Source organism: Accipiter gentilis, chromosome 26, assembly GCF_929443795.1.
Source record: "Accipiter gentilis chromosome 26, bAccGen1.1, whole genome shotgun sequence".
Classification (NCBI taxonomy): Eukaryota; Metazoa; Chordata; class Aves; order Accipitriformes; family Accipitridae; genus Astur; species Astur gentilis.
In genome coordinates, this window is record NC_064905.1 from 9,323,305 (window position 1) to 9,345,322 (window position 22,018).

A 22,018-nucleotide genomic window follows, 5' to 3' on the forward strand; every position below is an offset into this window, starting at 1 on the left:
GGAATTTTGTCCTTGTCACTTACATTACTTGTGATACAAGGCTACTGTTCTTGGGCTAGCATAAATCGGCATCTCTTCTGTCTCTACTGACTCGAGTGATTGGATCACTTGAGAACCTATCCTGAAATTCTTACTCCATCTGAAAGCTTATTCTGCATAATCTATACATTTACAGCAAACTCTTTGAAAACCACTTTAGAACAGTTGTCAGTACATGGCCTGGGATATTGCTTGTAGTGACAGGAATATACTGCTACAATCAAGGGTTGACAAGACAAGCAAAGTATAATGTTGCTTATAGCCTATTTCTTGCATAGTGTCACATGCTGTTCAGCAAGGACTGTGGGCCATTAATTTAGAGTATTTCAATTTGGGGTGATATTCTTTTGAACTCCTTAAACTTGAAAGCCAAGAATCAAAATAATCTGCAACTGGCATTTAGAATATGACCATCTTTGTTGTCTTCTCTGCAAGATTACAGTACTTGTAATCTAATTGAGATATTTTTAGAGCTAGAAGTGTCATATCCAGCTGGGAACCAGGATGTTTCCCCATTGCAAGACACCCAAAATCTTAGATAGCAATCCTTAAACATGTTACATGAACGGTTCTGCCTCTTGCGAATGCTCGTGTTCACACCAGTCATTTCGTCTCCTTTTCAATCAAACACACAGACACAAGTGAGAAAGAGAGGGGAACGATTCTTTGACAGGTTGCTTAAAATAAATGGAAGATTTTGAAGGTGCACAGAAGTTTAGAATGACAGAGATAGACCACAACCCTGTGGTCAGAGAAAAAGTGGTACTGTCAAAAGTACATAGCAAAGCATGAAACCATTTGCAAAAGGAAAAGTATTGTATGACTTCCTACTCTATGTCAGTATATAATGATGGTACCCTTAACACACAGACTTGTTTGGGCACACAGAGCCTGGAATGGTGTTAAGGCAGTGTTACTGGTGTAGACCCGTTTAGACAGTGGTGCATTTACAGCTAGCAAAGATAATGAGTTATGCAGATCATCCCCAAGCATGGCTCAATAGAGCTTCTACACTTCCAAACCCCAAGGATACACATTAATTTTCAACACATGATGCACCATGATATCCATTTGTATTGAATTTGAGATGTGTTCCATTCCTTTTTGCTGGAATAGCCAGACTGAGAGCAGGTTTCACTACACATGCCACAGTGGTACTCTGGGCCCAGAATGAGTGATCCCTGATTATTAGTGCATACACCTGATCAGAGAACAAATGCTAGATATATTGGCATAGCTTGAATTCTTTGAGTGTACTATTCTAACATTTCCATGCAAATACAGTACTTCTCTGTCCTTGATTTTATGCTGATATGTAAATCATTAATTCCTGTCAGTCCAGCACTGAATATTACCAGCCTTGAGCCTCAGGTTCTTGTTGGTATCTGGTTCGTATTCAGACATGGTGAATGAAACATTTCTGTGGTGTAATGGTAATTAATAGTAGAGACTCAGAAATCAGGAGTGTCAGATATAGTCCCAAGTTAGCACTTTTCAGGTGAGTTTCACAGGGCAGGATTAGAGTGTTTTACCTTAAGACCTCCTCCTCTTATGATTGCAGAAGAAACAAAAAGTATCTATTATACATCTATAGTAAAATGATTCACTGCACAGAGTATCCACCATCTTCCTTTCAGGGTTATATTTCAAGAGGTTTGGCAGTGAAGCAGACTAGCTGTGTGAGAACAGAAACCTCCACTGGTGAACAGGGAGAGTGGCTCTGTAACATCAGCCATGGAACAGAAAGCTGGAAAATGCGGGGGGGGGGGGGGGGGGGGGGGTATGGGGGGTGGTGGTGTAATTTTAACAAATGCTTAAACGTTCTTTAACTTGAGTTGTTTGGGTTTTTCTCTTTTGAATACACAAATGAGACATTTTATATTTATCGCACACACAAAACCTTGTCTGTTTCATCTGGAAAAGCGTATTTTCTTCCTCTGTGTAATTCGAGTTGTTACAAATGGGAGAAGGTGGTGAAAATATGTCTTAGTGAATTCCCCCCAAAAGCATGTCTTTCCCCCCCCGGAAGCAAAAACCAAGCCGATACTTACTTGCTCTCAAAGGCACAGTGTGGTGTTTTAAGGCATCGACAGTGTGGGGAGAGGGGGGCAGGACTCGTTCCCCCCGCTGGAGATGCTGCCAGCCCGTTTCGCTGGCAGGACAGGGCAGCGGAGGGCGAGGGAGCCGCTCCTCGCCGGCAGGACGCGCCGGGGGCTCCCCTGGACCCGCTTCAGCGGCAGGTGGACGCTGCGGTCCTCGTCGCGGGGCTTCCCCGCTCCTTACCGCTCCGGCCAAGGCAGATGCCGGTCCATGTTAAATGGCTGCCTGCTTTTCGGCGCTACCGGCCGTTTTACGGTTTTGCTGTTTATTTTTTTAGCAGCCCTGCCGTCTCTCGGGGGCAGCGCCGCTCCCCTAAGCGAGGCTTCATCCCACCGCATCCCTGTCCTCCCCCGCCTCTGCCCTTTCCTCCCTCGCCCTTCCCGGGAAGCCGCCGCCGCCGCCTCTTCTCTCCGGGCAGCCACCCCCCCCGGCCCTCCACCCCTCCCGGCGGCTCCTGCTCCCGGGCCAGGGTGCGTTTGTGGGGGGCTCGGGGTCGTGCACGCCCGCGGCACCCCCTAGCCCCGGCCGTGAGAGAGGCGGCTCCCTCCGCTTTCGGCGAAGTCCACGCGGCGGCGGCCCGACCCGGGGCTGGAGGGGCACGGCGGGGCAGGGCAGGCAGCTGCGGAGCGCCTCGGCTCTGTGCGGGCGGGACTGAGCTGTGCCGGGGAGCGAGCGGGCTCACCGGCCCAGCCCGCCTCGCTCTCTGTGCAACACCCTCACCCTTGTCCCTCCTCCCCCCCCCCTTTTTTTTTTCTTTTTTTTTTCCCCTCCCTCCTGCACCCTCCTGCAGCGAGTTAAATATTTCTTTTGTTAATTGACGCCCTAAGTGTTCCCAATCCCTTCCCCGCGCAGCCCGGGCCGGCCGAGGACGTGTGCACGCCCAGATCCGCTCGGTGAAGCAGCACAGATCTGCGGGGCCGAGCGGGTATGTGCGTGAGGAGGAGGAGGAGGTGGTGGTGTAAAAGGAGCTGCGAGCACAAAGCAGATTTGCGAGGAATAATTTAACTCCGGTGTTTGTTGTTTTTCGGGGGTTGTTTTTTTCCCTTCTCTCTCTCTCCTTTCTATCTCTTTTTTCTGCTCAGGATTTAAATGTCACTCAAAGCATCCCCAAATCAGCTTTCCTCTCGTCTCCGGTTTCTTCCGAGGCATTAATTGGATCACACGCTGCATTTGAAGAGCTTGGGTGTTTTACCCACGAAGGTAAGTGGGCTTATGAACCTGCGCCGGGTCTGAATGGTCACTAAAAGCTTGACTGCCTTTCAGGGTGGCGTTTTTCTTCCCCTCCCCCCCCCCCTCCTCCCCCAGCGCCGTGGCCAGGCTTAGCTCTACCTGAGGAACTTGCATCCCTGGGTTAAACATCGGTCGATACACGGAAAATGCGCCGGTGGGCCCAGCCGAGGGTAGCGGGGCCGCGGGGGCTCCGCGCCCGCCCCTCAAGCACCAGCAACTGACCCGTGGGACCCGGCGGCGGCGGCAGCCGGCGACCCCCTCAGTCCCCAGTGCCTCTGCCTCTGGAACAGCGCCTGGCAGCACAGTAAGGAAGGAAGCAGCCTAATCCCCTCTTACAAGGAACTATTCGTCATCATTTTTCCCCCCCCTTTTTTTTTCCCCTGAGAATTACTGTAGGCTCCCATCACCCCTCCTCCCCCACCGCCCGCCCCCGTTGCAAGCGCCGGCTTCTTTGTCCGCACCTCGCCTCCCTTCAGGCGGTTCTTTCCAGGGACCAAAAAGTTAAACTGCCCCTTTCCACCCTCCCCCCCCCCCCCCCCCACCTGCCCCTGGCACCATACGTAGGCTGTACATTCCCCTTTTTAACCTGTTCTCCCTCTGTCTAATCCGAGTTCGTCCAGCGCTCCCCCGCCCCCCCCCCTTTAAGCCAGGTTGCAAAGCCGCTGTACCCTGCAACTCCTAAAACTTCTCTCCTTGCTGTGATTTATATTCTATACTAACAAAAAGGACAACAAAAATATACTCGATCCTCCTGTGGATGACTTTTTTTTAAATAATGCATTTCCTTCTTCCCCTTTAATTTTTTTTTTTTTTTTTTTTTTTTGGCAAGGAAATTTGCTCCATCTCCAGCAGCAACCACTGCTCCTTTTGATGTTGTGGTACGCCGTGCGCATGCGCTTCACATTAGAATTACTGCACTGGCCAGAATAAGTTGGATCTCTTCTTCTCTTCACTGAAATCCTAAATCATATCAAAAGCTAAAGGGATGCTGAGAGTCCGGAAGAAGGGTTACTTTGGGATTTGGTCTTTCCCTTTAATAATAGCCGTGGTGTGTGCACAGAGGTAAGTGATGAAGGTATCTCTTTTGCTTTACTTTGAATTGCACTGCATGCTGCTGCTGAGAGGAATGTACAGCTTGGGTCTGAGAAATAAGAAATAATGTAGTATTATTCTTTTTTTTTTCTTTAGTGTCAATGACCCTAGTAATATGTCACTGGTGAAAGAGACCGTGGATAGACTGCTGAAGGGCTATGACATTCGCTTGAGGCCAGATTTTGGAGGTAATTTGACTGCTTTTGAATAAGAGAGATTACGTATCCGGGCTGTGTGCCTTTGGGGTGTGTGGGTTTTAAACGTGTTGTGGGTGCTGTTGCTTTGGGGGGGGGGGGGGGGGTGGTGGGGTGTGTTGCCATTTTCTCAAGCCGATCCAAAGTTAAGCCCATTGATACTCAAATTTCTTAGCACAGGGCGCTCTTAATGCGACCACTTAAATCTCTTGCATATATTTGTAATCGGTCCCTCATTTTCTTCGTGTGCTGATACTTTGTTAACTTGTAATTAAACCTTTGTTGAACTGGTTTTATCGAGATGCAAATCTCTTAAGTTTACCCAACGTTTGTTCCTCTCAGCCTAATGTGCCTCTGATCACAGTTACTATTTTTGAGTACAAGATGTGCTGTTAACCGATACAAAAATGTCGTTTAACCCCCCGCATGCTCCTACTTCGGACTAGTTTGTTTATTTCGGACGCGTTCGTCGTGGGCGTCCCCTTGCCCCCACCCCCGGGGCTCACTGGCCGCCGTCCCCTGGGCTGCCCCTTCTGCCGAAGCGGAGGGCTGAGGGTGGCGAGGCGGGTCGCGGCCGCGGAGGCCGGCGCCGGCGCCGCGCTTCCCGGGCCGGGGGGGGGGGGAGAGGGGGGAGAGGGGGGAGCCCCCCCACCCCGGCTGGCCCCGAGCCGCCCCGCTCTCCGTCGGCGGAGCGCCGAGAGCCCCGCTGCTAACACGTGTGTGCGTGTTACATAAAGCACCGCTACAGCTGGCGGGGGGCGCACGGGGTGAATCCGGTGCGAACGCACGTTCCCCGCGGCTCGGCGGGCGCCTGCTTTTGCTCGCGTTTGGGAGGGCGGGGGAGGGAAGGCGTGGGGAACACTTGTCGCCTTCCTCCTGACTTTCTGGTTTTGTTGAAACGTTTCATTTTGACGCCGTCTTGGTCCTGCTAACTCTGGTAAGAATGAGTTAAGTTCGTGGAGATCACATTGCGGACCATCTTGTTGGTTTGCAGGTCCCCCAGTGGCTGTTGGCATGAACATAGACATTGCCAGTATAGATATGGTCTCAGAAGTCAACATGGTGAGTATTTAGGGTTTGGGGCCGGTGGCTCTCCGAGGGGGGTGGCTGTCGCTTCCCCCGCCCCTGCCGAGGCGGAGCGGTGCCCGCGGGCGTGCGGCGACCCGGCGAGGCCTCCCGCCCCGGGGCGCCGCCAGGGAGGAGGCACGCCGCCTCCGAGAGGGGCGGCTAGGGGGAGGGGGCGGCGCGAGGGTCGCGTTTACCGCCCTCCCCCCAGCGATGGAGTCGGGGTAGGTGGGAGCCCCGGGGCGGCCGCAAGGCCGGTTCCTGCGGCAGCGCTCCCGAGGCGCTGCCCGCCCGCCCGCCCGCCCGGCCGCGCCGCCTTGCCGCGAGCAACGGCGCCCCCTGCCGGCCGCGCGCCCGCACGGCACCCCGCCGCCGCCTGGCCGCGCTGCCGCTCCGCGGGGCGCCGCGCGGAAGGGGCCGCTCCCGCGCACCGGGGCCGCGCCCCGCCCCGCCCCGCCCCGCCCCGCCCCGCCTGGGCGGGCGCGCAGCTGCCCCTCGCCGGGTCCACCTCGAGTCGAGGTTTGAAAGGCTCACCTGGCTCTATGCCTTTCGCGCTTTGCTTTTTTGTTGCGGTATTAAAGAAATAACTTGTTTTGTCTTAGCAGTGCGCTTTCGATTAAATTAAAAAAAAACCCCAAAAAACCAACACGTTTTTTACTTCTGTGTGTATCCAGAGCTTACCAGCTTGCCACTATTTTGGATGGTCATGACCGAGTCAATGATTTTACAATTTTAATTTTTCAAGACGTTTGTCTCTCTTATCTAAATAGTTGGAATTGAATGTACTCAAATGCTGAACTTGTTCATACTATAATAACTGACTGCTTTCTATGTTTTGCTTTCATTACCTGGGAGACTAATGAAGTGTGGAGAAAATTGGAGAAGTCTCAGATTCTTACTGTAGAAGAAGCTGTTCTTGGTTTAGACTAAACTTTTCTAACACTTTTCTTATTTGCAAGTGTCTGGGGCCAAGTTTTGAAGTTTTTATCTTAACTTACACCTTACTTGTTTAAGGGCACAGAATTTGGCCTAGTACTCTTAGGGAGTTTTAGAGAATACAAGAAGGACAAAATAAAGACTCTGAAGCATGGTAGCACCAGCTGATACAAAATAAATGTGGTTTTGTGAAATATTTGTTACTAGTGATAGAAGTTTATTGTTTGAAGCAAACTTTCCATTATTCTTGAAGAAGTTGTGAGGAAATATCTTTCAAAATAAAAATGTGATTTTAGGGATACTGCTGTAGCTGTAATGATGCATTTGAAAATGGTATTTTGAAAGCTATCAGTTGTTAATATCGTTCTACTACTAAAATATTTTAATTCCTCAGTGGCATCTTTGGGTTCTCAGACGTGTTGCACTGAATGAATTGGCAAACATTTCTTCTCAAACTGGATGTGTTGTATGACGTACAGGAGTTTTTTCATAATGTAAAATATAGCCCTTGGCCTAATTTGAGGATGACATTACTGGTGGTTGTGCTGTGAGACTGGGAGGTCTGGGTGACAGAGAGCTTGATACTGCTCTTTTTCAAGACACCAGGAAAATTCTGAATAATTTCACCTTGAGCAACATTACTTGTGAAATATTTCTAAGTGGTTAAAATGGGCTTCCACATTTTGTTTCACTAAACTTGTAATTTAGTATTCTATCTTCAGGAGCTTTAAGTGCAAAGAAAGAAGATTGCATTGTATTTTAAACCACTTGCTTTTCATTAAAAGAACTACGGGTAGGGGAGATGTGGACATACAGAGTTATTTCTTAGCCATGAGCAGTGTGGGAATGATGAGGGTTTTCTTGATGGAACTGTGATCTACTAGGTCAGTGTTATATCCTTGCATCCCTTCAAAACTGGAAGGTAGTGCCAAATGTTTTCTTTTCATGTGAAAAGTTTGTGAAGATTCTTGTGAATCATCTTTTCTTTGTTTCTTTCAATGATTTCTAGAAATTTGCTTTCCAATTAAGGGTGATAGCATATCAGAATACCATGATCTGACATACACAAACTAGAAAACTGAGTATTATTTTTAGTATTCTGTATTCAGTTTATTGTGCTTCTATAATGAAATGTTTGACCTTTGTGAGAAAAGTCTTTTCAGACTATCAGTAGAACTCTGGGGGGCGGGAAGGGAAATGTATAAGCAATTTTGTCCCACGCATTTGCCTAAAGCATTTAAACTCTGGGCTCGTTTTACACTAAGAAGCTACCTATTTCTTAAAACCAGGCACTCATTTTACATATTTTTTTTCACTTACAGTTTCAGAAGAGATTCCAAACCAAGATTATTTTCTTAATCTGCTTAACTGCAAAATGTAACATGTAGCAGTTCATTTTGCAATGATCTGTATAGCATAACAAGTACTAATATACCCCAATAGGCCTGAAGGAGATGAGGACACATGCAAGCAGATGACAAAATACTTAGTATACAAGGCCTTGATTTTTTCCTTGCAAAGTCACCAGAATTTGGGGTAGAAACCAGGAGGAATACCATTGAATGCTAGCTGATGCAAAGCTTTCTGAAATAATGAGAGACACAGAAAGAATCTTTGGGATTTATGGACCTATATTTCTGAGCCATGGACTTGCTGTTGCTCTGTCTGTAGTCATGGCAAACACCACTGACTTGAGAGAAAGGCAAATCATTGCCTGGAGTCATGTATTAACATTAATGGGATCAAACTTTTGCCTTGGGAGGAAGGCTAAATAATCATAGATATTTAGCTTGAGATAAATTCTGTTAATTCCAATGTTAACTTACTTTAAAATTATCATCCTTACACTTCTCTTCCAGTCTTGACACATTCCATCTACCATATACATTTGTCCCGCTCTGCAGGCAGAAGGCTTGTCTCCAGTGTCATGAAGTAAATCATAAAGTTTTTACTGTGTTGAACAGGAGAATTTAGAGTCACTGTTATAGACAGTAAGTGTGTGTTTAGCATGTTCACGAAAATTATTGTTGACTGTGAATTCTTAAAGAGGTGATAAATACTTCACATCATAACAAACTCGTAGTGTAACAGGCTTTACAGCTGCCTTCCAAATTATTTCTTGTATGCAACAGAGTTGAAACTGTAAGCTGTTTAACCTTTTGTAGTCAGAAACTTGAACTGGCATTTATCTTCTGTTTCAAGAATGGTTTCTAAGTACTGGTACTTGTGAACATAATTCTTTCCAGCTCTGGGGAATGCACTGAATGCACATGACAGAACTGAGAGCTTCAGGCATATGTGGTTGTTGACAAGTGTCATGACTCTTTGGACTTCCCCCCCCCCCCCCCCCCCCCCCCCCCAAGAAAAAATATACATCAGGTAATGATTTTATGCAGTACAATAATGATTATGGCTAATTCCACTCACTTCTCTGGATGAGGCCCTGCAGTATTGTTTGACTGTAAGTTTTATGCTAGTTATACTGTAGATTTTCTTAAGGTTTTTCTTATTCAGGTAACAATGGAAAACAAACATAGAGGGGTGTGAAAGCTACTCAAATGGTTTTCCTGGGCTAATGAATTTGAACTTACGTAAGATTAACTGTACTGCAGTGAGCCTAATGTAATGTTCTCAAGGTAGTTTCCAGATGTTTCTTGTTGTACTTGGATTTTCTTCTTAGCTTCCTTTTCCTTAATGCTAACTACTTATTGTAAAAATAATATCTCTAGAGAGCTTAATAGTCACTTTTTTTTAATAACCAGTGCTAGCTGAGAAGTCACATTTCCACATTTTCATCTCCTTAGTTAATTATTGGAGCCCCTGACAACGCAGCAACTAAGACTGTTCTCCATTCTAATTTTCTCCCCTTTTCCTCCCAACAGTTCCCTCAAACTGTTTTAAAAAATTGGTACAGGTTCATTAAGAAGAACAGAAATAAATTTTCTTCCCTAGACACCACTGAAGATTCTGCATAACATGTTGTGCATTTGATCTATCTAGATAAGACATGAGGATTTCTATGGATAATGTCGGTCATGTGGTGGTTTTCAATGTCTTGGCTTATTCTGTATTAAATAGGTCAACATTTTTTTTTTTTTTTTTTCCTTCCTTGGTCTGTGGCTATTCTGGGATTCTAGTACAGGATGTCTTGAAAAGAGAGAGAAATGTTCTACAGATTTTTTTTTTTTTTTTTTTTTTTTTTTATCCAGGAAATATACACTTTTTGAGGTAGAGGGTTGTATATTTCATGAAATATAACTACTGTGGGTCATTGGGGGTCTGCAGAGAGGAATCTGAACAGTTTAATTTAAAGTATTTGCTTGCTTATCATTGTACAGATTTTGGCATGTGGACTCAGCATGTGTACATGGAGTTAAATAGATACAATAGATTGGTTTGTCTTAGTGGGAGCCATTAGGGTTGATTGAGTGCATAATCCTTCCATCAAGTGCAAGTTGGAGAAACAAAGGAGCTGTTATCATATATCAGGGAAAGGTTTACTTATTAGTGTATGCCAAGTTTTACACAACAGATCCTAATAACTGCAAAGCTCTACAAAGAAAAATAAGGTTTTTATATTATATTTCACTTCTATCTTTGAGATATGCCAAAGTTGCATAGAATAGTAAGTATAATGCTCATAGATCAGAATATTCTCAGTCTAAAAAAAGTACAGGCACAGCTGTAGTTTGCTGATAGACCTCTGACTTTCAGTTGCTTTTGATAATAGAGACCCAGTAATGGTTTTCTTAAAAACTCTCACGTTTTTTTGAGGTATTTTCTGTAGGGACATTAACAAAGCTCAAGAGACATAGGTTTAGATCATGAAAACAACAGGAGCTGTGTGACTACCTCTCAAGTAGCAGCAATTATCTTTATGTGTGAAAAGGGAAGAGATGGCTTGTGATATAAAAAGAAATGGGGGTTAAGTGGTAAGGAAATAGGGTGGAGCTGTTCCAAACCAGAAAACTCAGGGGGAAAGTCCTAGTAAAGAAAAATGAAGAGAAAGAAAATCGTAAACCAGGAAAAAAAGTGTCCTATATACACTGGTACAGAAAGAGGTGAGAAAAATGGTTCCTGTCAGCAATATCTTCTTTTGTGGATCCATTCTAGTTTTACATGTTGCTGTACATGATCCATACATGATCCATACAGAGAATAAGGAGAGGACAGGACTGAAAATGCATTGAAAATGAAATATTAGAAATACTGGGAAGGTGTTGCTTCCCTAATCCTGAGTACTTCCTGCTGCTAGAGACTGTTGGTTTTATTATTTCCCCTGTGTCGTAGATGCATATGCTTCTTCACACAAAATTACATTTCTCAGCAGATAGTTTGAATTTGGCTCTCGCCAAATTACTGTGCTTGTACACTACTGACTCATACTGAAGTGTCTACAAAGACTCCTGTGAATGCAGAGCGGGTGATGTATATCTTAGAGGTGAGAACTTTTTTTTTACAGAAAGCCCTGTTTCACCTTTTCCTTCAGTTATTGTCTGGGGTAACATCATAAGACCTTTATTTTTGAACTGGACTAAATTACATTAGTATGGATTTCCATTTCTTGTTACTACATGTGTCTAATTCAGGTATTTTCCTTTCTTGGCTTTAAGGTATGTAAAAATAAATAAGAGCTCCTACGTTCAAGTAAAATGTTTATTCTTGGGGACGAAAGCAAGTATTTCTACTGGTATACTACAAGTGGATTGAAGTTTTCATGTTGGTTTTGCTAGAAGATATATAGCCACAGTATTTAATGATTTCTCTAGAACATATACGCAGGAATGTAGTGAGTTTGTAACTACTTCTATAAGCTAGTTCAGAAGCAATAATATATTATGTATATTTACATATATTATGTGTATCGATAATGTGTATATATGTAGAAGCATGACATAATTCTTGTTTCTTTTTAAGGTCAATATAAATGGTTTGTTAATTGGATTGCACTTTCGGTGTGCTACAGTGTTGCAAAACTTTAATCAGTAGAAAATCTTCTTGTTTCGTTGTTGGTGGTGATTTTTCAAAGTGATTGCTTGCTTCCTCAGACCAGGGGATGGTTGTAAGTAATTTAAAGAGATTGCCTTGGAGGTGATTTGTAGAACTGAATTAATAATTATTGCCTTCTAGTTTTTAGAAAGCCTTGACCTATAAATATTTAAGTAATTTGGCTCCTGCCATAGAAGAAAAGACATATTTTTCTTTAATATGGTTTATGGGGAGTGTCTTGGTGCTAAAGTGTGGGAATGAACATGAAGTGTACTTTGTTAGCTCCTACTGTAGGCTGCTTTATTTCATAACTTCTCTATTGAAAATCACATAAAATCTTTATAGATGAGCCATGTAATACAATGAAAGATTTTTATGTTGTGCTCTACAAACTTGTTACAAGTTTAAGCTGTTCCAGTGGTCGTATTTGTGCTTCTTAGTGACTCTAAAGTCTGTCAGTGCACCATGACTAAATCCTTATTCCTCCTTCCCTTTTTTATCCTTAGACCCCGTGCAGCCCTCTGCAAGGCTTATAGTAGAGCCTTTGGTATTCAACAATGTTGAAGTACAGTCTTGTATAGTAATAATTCTTTTATTTTTCTGGAAGCAATTCAGATTCCTTGTAGGCTTTTAGTGGTTAATGCTGTAGGTCTCTGCGAGTGCTTGTATGAATTAGGTAAGGAAGATTTAGTCCCTTCATTTCAAAGGAGGGTGCTCATCCATGAGGTAATTTTTGAAATGCCTCTTTTAAGTAATGGAAGATAGCATTTTGTTTGTCTTTAGAATTAAGAACTTTAGAAATAGTCAAATGTCTTGAGTTATTAATACTGAAAATGTATTGTGGATGCAATCTGTAATTTAAAAATAAATGAATGTGCATAATTACATTAAAATTGTAGGCATACTGTGGGCTGACAAAAAGATAAAACAGGACAGAAGCAGCCTTTGTGCTTTATTGAAATTACTCTTACTATGCTTATACAGGGATTCCCAACCTGCTCGCGTTTCTTGACAGCACTGCTATATACGATGGATGTATAATGGCTAGTATAACGCAAGCCTTGTCAGAATAGTGATAAAGTGGGCATATTTACAGTTATAGTCTTACCTGTCTGAAGGCCAGGTTGTGAAGTAGCAGTGCTCTCACTTTATAGGTTTTGCCTATGAAGATCTTGGCATGCAAATTGTCTGGCTAAGTATTTTCAAATCAGCTCATCAATGCAAAGATTCTCCGAGACTTGGAATCACATCTGCATATGTCCTTTTTGTACGAGTTTTGCAAATAAATATGTAATTACTTCCAAATCAAAAATAAAATTTCTGTTCTAAATACAAAAAGACATTTAACATTCAGGAGTCTGACATGTATGCAGCTGAATATAGAATTTGTAGATCGTATTTAAGGTAGGTTATCACAGGCCAGATAAAGCATTTAAAGTGTGAGCTCTTCCCATGTCCACAGACTTAAAGAACAAGGGGACTGTGTCTATCTTGAGCTGCTTTTTGCATATCTCCATCAAGGTTAAATCCTATTAATTGTTATTCTGTAAATACTGACAGAGAGCTTCATTTGTTAGTTTTCAAGTAATAAGAATTTAACTACGTGGGGAAAAAAAAGCAACCCTTCTGAGAGATGCATTTTGAATTTCAAGTGTGTGCTGTTGTGGGTATGGCCGTATATTTCCACTGATTTTCCTATAGACAAACCACTGATTCATTGTGATTGTGCTGAAAGACAAATTCAGCTCTATAAATTTTGAACAAGTAGAAGAAAAAAATTACAGGAAATTTGGCCTTGGACAGGGGTAGTATATTAAATTACTCTAATGAATGCATATTAAAACCAACCCAGCTGCTTGAAGTGGAAAGTCCTTGTTCCAGTGCCTGTTCTCTGGACTATTTCTTTTCTTCTTTAATGAATAGGCATTTCCATTAACTAAGCAACTCTGTGAAAATGGATTAAACCCCAGAATTTTCTTTCACAGTTGAGTGCCCTGATTGCTGCTCTTGAATGTCTCCTTTCTGTGGTCATGAGTTTTGAATTCTTTGCTGCGTAGTAGCCTGGGTGCAGTGAACTTCTATTCTAAATAGTTTCTTAGCCTATGGTAGTTGTGAATGGAAGTATTCAGGTTGCAGAGGACCGGGAACAGAGGTTTTTAATGTTGTGAATTAACCTATGCTGCCAACACACCCTTTACCTTCTCTGTTGCGGGAAATGTTTTTGAATTATGGTAGCCATGACTTGCTATTATGTTAGGCATGACTTAACCATACTAGCTTTATCTACTTTTTCATGAGATTTAAATATTGTAAACCTGTCTGAATGGGCTTAAGTAGGAACAACATGACTGCTCACCTGGAACATCTCCATCCTGAATAGAACTGCAGTACAGGTCTTCAGGAATTGGGAAACTAAATAGTCAAAATGGCAGAAACTTGTGAGCATAACCTTTTCCAGAGGTGAGTCACCACGGACAATTTTCTTGAAAAGTGATTTTGTACTGACATATGGCAAAGGGCCCTGATGTGCAAAATGCCCTAAATGTTTTGGTTTTGGTTTTGGTTTTTTTTTTTAGATACAACCCTTGGAGAAAAATGGGCACAAAGTGTAGAGTTAGGTAAAGGTCATGCTAAACCCATTTGAATGAGAAGAAGGTCTTCCAGAAAAGTTTGTGAGTTTTCATATATTTGGGATGTCTGAGAACTGTGACTCTTGTGAGATAGATTTTCAGAAGTGTTTCTCATTCAACTTCTTCCATTGCGTACAGCTGTGAAGTAGCCGGAAGTTCCTGTTGCTTTTGAGGAACTGAAGGCATTTTTTTCTCAGTGAGAACTACCTTTTAAAACATGTAATAATTAAGTATCTGAATAAGATACTGAAGCCTCTTGAAAAACCATTCACTGCCATGGATGCAGAGCCCTTTTGAAAATCTGGTCCTAATTTCTATTATAGATTTTTTTTTTTTTAATGGAAGTGTAAATTGCTTTTTAATACTTGGAACAGAGATCCTTTCTGCTTAACTGAGTAAAATTAGTGCTCAAACTTATTTGTTCTCTGTATAGGCCTTTAAAAAGGTATTTTGTAAAAAAAATTAAACATACTTTATTGCATCCATTTAGCGAAAGTAGTGAAATATTGTTAATTCCTTATGGTCCGTAAGGGTATATAGGTGTTGTCATTTGCATAACAGTTATTACCCAATAGTCCAGAAGTCGTTATGGTCCGTTGTGTAATACATATTTGTTTCTTTTATAAAGTGTATTTTTGAGTTAATAGACCCTGCAGCTCCAAAGGAGTTGTAGGGCATTGTGGAAATTTTTTTTTCTCTTTCAAGGACTGCTGACCCAATAGGCTCTGTTGGCTCCCCCAGGGGTGTGAGACTAACAGTGTTAATCCATGTTTCACAACATATGCACTGAAGGAGTCATAAAATTTAAGTAAAAAAAAAAAATTAGTTTGAAGGTCCAGTAGACTGAGTTTCTAAATTAAATAATTTAGGAGTGTAACTTTTTTTTTATTCCTTGTCATGAAATGATTTGGCTTTTTAGATTGTTTCACTAATCACGTAAGTCCAGAAATGACCAAAGAAGCCCTTTAATCAGTCTGAAATCTTCCTAAAATGTATGTGAATGCTCAATCCATTATACTGTCCTGTTGTTCTTTTTCACTGATATTTTGTGATGTGGGATGCTTTTAGGAATTCCATCCTTAATAGAATTAGAGATGTAATGTTCTATCTTGTAGCATCTGCCACCTTAGGTTGCTCGGGATAAAATGCTTAACAACCTAAGTAAGTAGATAGAAAAATTACTTGCAAAATTACTTTTTCCAATTTTGCAAGAAGCCTTTTCAAAGGTGTAGGAACATTTACTGAGTTAAGCATAGCTGAGACCTTTCTTATCAAGTTTCAGTCAAAAATATATTATTATAGCTGATGTGTAAGTCTCTGAAAAATAGATTTGTAATGGAAATGCCAGAGGACCCTTAACTATAATCATTCTTGTTAGTGTAAATGCCTAGAAATGAATACAGTTTTCATTGATCTACTATTATGTGACATAAGTGACCACTTACAGAGAATTCCATAATAATTCTAGTTAACTGGCTGCATTCAAAAATGCAGTTAAAAGTACCCACCTCTGTGCATAGGCTTTAGGCTTTGCAGAACGCTTTTGTGAGCTCAAGTTCCACCTGAGACTTGTTTTTGAAGTCCGAAAATGTGTAAATCTGATGCTGATTTTTCCACTGAGGGTATTTCTGCCCTGTTTTCACAGATTTGTGGGTGCTTAAATGACTTGAAATGCAATACAAGATGGCTCCTATAGCATCTCAGACATTGAGTGTGAATGGGGACAGTCCCTACAATTGTTGCTGTGCAATAGGTGCTCTTTTGAAGTGAATGGATGTACTTGATAGCTTTTATTCACCAGAAAGGTATAAGACCTTGCTGGCAGCTTTAATTTAAGGATATTTAAAAGCTGACAAGCCCAATCATGGGAAGAGGGTACTTTTTTATCTTAGTCTTGACTCTGTACCGTAACCAAATGCATTGGTGAGGCAGCATTAGGAGGCTCATGTGGTTCCTACTAGGGCCAAACTTTGCCTGTTGATAAATGGAAGACATAAGTTTACATCAAAATCTTTCTGGCATCCTTTTTTACTTTGAGTTAAATGAATAAGAATGAACCATTTTGTTCTGTATCGTAATAACATCTTGGGTAAGGTAGATGGTAATGCTGTCTTAACAGAAGAATTAAATTTTGATTAACTTTTTTAATTGAATTGACTTTTTGAGAACACAATGATGTATGAACTTTTGATATGGCATTTGACATTTTAGAGATAGACGTCTATGCCACAAAAATGCTGTCTAGATAACAGTTTTGTTAAAGCATGAAGGCAGCAATTATTTAGTAAAGATTCAGAATAAGGTATTTCAATCAAAATTGCTGCTCTTGTATACAAAAAGGTTTTGGTTTAATCAGTTTTATGGGGAAACAATTGCTTTTGTAAGGAAGTATTTCATATTTTATGTAACTTAAATTATCTCAAGTTAAACTTTTTGAAAACAAAGAATGTGCATATGTGTTTTCTCATTAAGTAATTCATAATAAAGAACATTTTCAAATGGAACATGCAGTACTGGTGGCAGGTAAAACTACTTGTTTTCCTTTTGTAATTTTAAATAGTTTGCATTTATTCCTTTCAGTGTCCATTAGCAAATTATACTGGAAAAAGCTGCCTTTTTTTTTTTAAAACTGGATATCATATCATTATAGCTAAATAATATACTGACTGCAATATACACAATCTTTTTATCTTTGTAGGTGTTAGGAACCAAAATATTATTTAGCCGAGAGATTAATATTTCCACTTTTCTCAGGTTCTGTCTAGTAAGATATCACAGCTCTTGGGGTTTGGGTTTTTTTTTTGCTTTTTCTGTCCATACTATGCTGTGTCTTTCTTGACGAATGACATACAAGCACTGTTCTTACATTACCATCTTTTAAGTGAATCCCTGTATGCTTGTGGCTGTTTGTAACTCAGTAGTAAAATTGCTGTTTGGCTTTTGAAAATTGTTTCTCGGAGTTCTGTGCTTGAGGAGCATTTGCTGTCAAAAGAAACATGTCACTGTGGTGTTTGGCTGATGTGGAGCCTGTGTCTACCTCTGCCACTTTGAAATTTACTGTTCAGAACTGCAGGATGTAATATGAGCAGTAATGTGTTGAAACCACAGCATCAAGATTCAGGTCAAATATTAGTCAAAACTTTTAGTAGTACAAACACTGGAGGGCTGAAATTGATGATTCATGTTACTCATAAAGAACCACTATGATTTTGTTGGAAAGGTTATAGGTCTAGCTGATCCTACCTTGAGAGAAAAGGAAGGAGTGAGAAATGCACAGCAGTTCTACATCATAAATACATTACTTCATTACAGTTAGCATTCTAAACAAAGGTTTTTGTTGGTTTATTTTGAATGATATCTTAAATGGGAAGGAACTGTGTTTGGGTAGCCTTAATTATGAAATAAAGGGGTGAGGCAATATCTGCATTTCATTAGTTAATGGGGAACTGAATAGTAAATAGATTTTTATAGATTAATACTATTAATGCGTGTCAATACATAAATTAATGGTGTTTCATAGCTCAGGTGATAAATGACAGACTGCTTACTCTAGCTTGAAATCAGACTGTTTTCCAAAAATTGAAAAACAATTCTGTATATCTGATGGGCAAATCAGGAAAACAGTGTTGTAACATATCAACAGAATAGCTAAGCTTACCTTTTTTATTATCTTTAAGATAAGGAAAACTACACTTGAGCTTCAGTAATGACAGCCATTTAAAAAAAAACCCAAAAACCAACAACAAAAAAAAACCAAACCCAAAACCCACACCCAACTAACAGACATTCTTCTTTGCATAAAAGAAGAATGTATAGCAAGATCACATTTCTTTAATCAACTGATTTTTATTTCCTTAGGCCTAGTTAGAAAGCAGGTGACAAGGAGGAAAGCTTGTTTTGAGAAGATAGGCAGGCAAAATCTTGAACAAGGGGACCTGAGAGGAATAAGTACATGTGGAAGTAGGTCTGGTCCTATAGTATAGCAGCATGGAGTTTTATGTTAGTTTATGAAAATAAACTTTGTTTTACATTTCTGATAGTTGTGATAGTCAGGTACGTGAGCTATATGAAAGCAATAAGAGCAAAAGTAATTCCAGCAATTAAGCGGCAGTATTTACGTGTATTAAATTGTTTGATTTAGTTACGGTGGTACATGTAGTCATATGGTAATGTATCATAAGAAATTATTTTGCACTGCTTAAACATTTTTTGCATTCATGAACCTAGAAGGACTCAATTTTTAAGTTTTTATATGCTGCATCATCAAAGTAATGGTCTTTAGCTGTGTTTCTCTGTGATTGTATTAGATGGCCAGATATGGCCTAGGTGTCAGGTTTTTGACAATAGAGAGCCTATACTGTGGCCTGAAATCAGAGAGAGCAATTTCATTCCTAAAAGTGATTCTTCTCTTTTCTTTCAGATTATAGTTTAACTGAATTTTTTTTTTTTTTAACTATTGAGGAATGAATGTTGTTTCAGTCTAGTACCTTTACCAGACACTGTGGTCAGTACATTAGGGACGACCACATAAATTTAGCATTTGCATGTGTTATTAATGTGTAAACTATACCTTACAATTTCAGCCTTACTTTCAGTATGTATTTGAGACCTCTAGCACATCTATTTCCAGCCTATGTCTGTGCCACAGTTAAGAGATTCTGGTGCTTATTGGACAGATATCATGAATGTGGTGGTTGCATTGTTAAATTGTTAAAATGATTTTACCAATCATCATCTACAAGAAAGCTCTTTTCCAAGAAACTTGTTGAAATACCTGTGCTGTGCTTACTTGGAAGCATCACTTCATGGCTCCTTAATTCTACGAAATAATAAAGTGGCTGTACACTTGAGTGGTCATAGTTGGAGTGTCGCATGGATTGGATTCACTGGGATCAGAAATGTAAGAGTGGCTTTCGTTTTGTTGGAGTTGATATTTATATTGCATATGTTTTTCTGGGGGAAAGAGGCTTCCTGCCTTGAAATGTATGCTTTTCGTGTTGATGAGTATTTGTGGCTGGAGTTTCTGGGATGGATCGTTATTCATTTTGCAGACATGCTGACAGGAAGTTTTTGTTGGTTTGTTGTTGGTTGTAGTGGTTTGGTGTGGGTTTGAGTTTTGGGTATTTGTGGGTTTTGGTGGTTTTGGTGTGTGTGGTTGGTTGATTGTTTTTTTAATGCTAGTGTTGGTGTAAGCAGTTGTCTCAGTAGATTCCATGGATAGCATTGAGTGTGTTGAGACTAGTAGTTGTGGTGGGGGGAGGTGTGTGTGTAATTTCTTTTATTTTTATTTTTTTAAATTGGTTTAAGGAGATGGGCAATCTGTAAGGTGAGACTGTTTGTGGAATTGGCAATTTGGTTTCCATGAATGACACTGGGTCTTGTCAGTTACTGAGGTCAGAAGGGCTTCTTTGCTACTCTTGCAGTTAATTACAGTCTGTAAGTGGTGGCTCGCATAGTGGTATTTTAAAGGCAGTCTTGTTCCTGGAATCTTATCATCTCATCTGCTTATGGTTCAGGAGAATGTTCATTTAGACTGTCTTCTGAGTTGCTACTGATCTTCAGGTTTTAGTGCAATATATATGTATTATATTAGGGCTACCCATTTCTAGATTTTTGAGTTACTCATGTATTCTTCAATAATAAATTGAGAATATATTCTTTATGGACTCTTTAACTATATTTATGAAACTTTTATTTCAGAACAGGAATTTAGAACATAATGTATGTGAGAACTCGTGTTGAAATCTGAGTGGAAATGAATAGAGTTACTCAGCATCAAGACAAATTTTTTGATAGATACTGGAATTTGATACCCCACTTGCAAATACATACATGCAGTGTTCTGAAGAGCTTGGATATTATATAAACAATGACTATTTATATTTGAGATCCTCCATTTTTATATATTTAGATACTAAGCCTTAGCATCCGGGAACATACAGGAAGTGATAGAGTGTGTCCAAAGTAACCATGGAAGATGCTTCAACGTACACACAATGGCTTTGGAAGGCCATGTTCTAAGTTTATTTAGGATCACTTGTATCTGGTAAGCACAACACAGCATCAGTTCTACCAACAGAATAGAATCTTAGATGAAGTCATAACCAAGTCTTTACAAGATGCACTCTGGTAAAATCTGACATTGTAGAGAGAATGAGGTATAATCATTGTGAATTAACAGCAGGCAACTTATCAGACTTGTGAAAGAAAGTTAATTATATGAAGCAGTTTAACCCACAAATAAACATAAATTGTAATCACAAACCTTGAAAGTTTTTGTTAGTGTCAGTTGATTCAGATATGTGTAAGATACCTTTAAACTGCAAGGGTAACCTTAGTTTTTAAATGTTTTGTCCTGCTTGGGAGTGAAGTAAATTACTCAAATTGGCTTGCAAGGAGAGATGGTTGGTCTGTCTTTGTTTAGTTTTTGAAGAAACACAATACTATAGAAAAAAAGCATTAAAACACACAGTAAAAAATGTTCTGTAAAAGGTGTTTCACTTGCATGAAGTCATTGACAAAGTAGCATGGAAAAAGATCCCAATGCATGTGAAAGACAGGCAGAAGGTTTAAATTACTATTAAGAGTATTGTGGAAGGTCAAGGATCTTCTTTAAGGCTCACTGAAGTCTTTCAATGAGTCATTTAAATGTTTTATTAAAGGTATAACAGAAATCAGTATTTTGTGGCATTTTTTTTCACTCAGTACTTCACAGAAACATAACAGAAAAGGGAAGTGCACAAAAAATTCTGAGGCACCAGATTTGTGTGGTTTCTATCAAGCAGCCTCTTCTGTCCCATGGTGGTGAACTCCTTTGTTTCTTTCCACTTCTCCTGTTGGGTATTTCCAAGACACTGCTTACACAGAAAGAAGCATGGAGGTGAATTCCGACTGTTGTCTGTGAAGGCATTCTGCCTTCCTGCTGTGCAAGAAGCAGGGTTTAGGGGCTAAACTGGCATGTTCAAGGAAGCTCTGTTGGAGAACTAGCTTGAGAAGGACTGATTTCTTATTAGAAAGTCACTTAACAGGGAGTACTTATTTTTGCTATTACTCACTGGGCCTGTGGGTTGGAATTGCTGAGAGTGGTTTTGAATGTAGTTTTCCATCTACTGATTTTTAAAATCAGTGTCTTCTGGGGGAAGGCTGTAAGCCTAGTATCAGGGCAGATCTTCACATAACGTTTATCGTTTGTGCCAAAAGCTGAACCTGCTTTGCAGAAGTTGGTAATAATCAGAACCTTTTCTGTACTTGTTCTCCAAATAAAGTCCATGGTTATTAGATCCATGGGTCTTTTACTGCTAATTTGGTTAAGACAAGCTTTCCTTTTGAGGAGGATTCTCTCTCAGGAATCCTAAGGTGGGTGAGGAAGAGCAAATTGCACTGTTCTGTGTATAAGGTCTGTGAGAAGGATAACAAATGGAAGAACAATGTCTATTTATACAAAGGAAAAGACAGAAAAGGTATTGAGAACTAAGCAGGCACATCTCTGACTGCAGGGAGGCAGAAGAGAAGAACATGTTGGCTTTCGAATTTTCAGCCCTGGGGTGCAGACTGCCACACTAGGAAATTTCTCTCCCAATGAGGTGAGAGTGAAAGGAAGCAATTGTCCAGTTCCAGATTTTCTGTTCCTTTTAGAACTTACTCCAAATAACTGTATGGTCATTAAGATAAGTAACAAACCACAATGGTTTAACCTTTTGTAATGGAATGTGAGGTTAAATGATGGTTCCTGTCACTTGTCCT

The 22,018-nt window shown here is 40.8% G+C and overlaps 1 protein-coding gene across 3 annotated transcripts in view; it reads left to right on the forward strand.

Annotated features, from left to right (window-relative positions):
- The first annotated feature begins 2,934 nt into the window (after nucleotides 1-2,934).
- Nucleotides 2,935-22,018, forward strand: part of GABRB2 (gamma-aminobutyric acid type A receptor subunit beta2) — a 617,197-nt gene continuing 598,113 nt past the window's right edge. For 2 of the 3 annotated variants that reach the window (XR_007509653.1, XM_049829151.1), the window contains exons 1-4: nucleotides 2,935-3,339; nucleotides 4,199-4,431; nucleotides 4,558-4,649; nucleotides 5,650-5,717. Coding sequence is in view for 2 of the 3 variants with exons in the window: in XM_049829151.1 (XP_049685108.1) it covers nucleotides 4,355-4,431; nucleotides 4,558-4,649; nucleotides 5,650-5,717 (237 nt within the window). In the remaining variant the exon portion in view is untranslated. The remainder of the gene's footprint in view (nucleotides 3,340-4,198; nucleotides 4,432-4,557; nucleotides 4,650-5,649; nucleotides 5,718-22,018) is intronic. The other variant, XM_049829150.1, reaches the window with a different exon arrangement.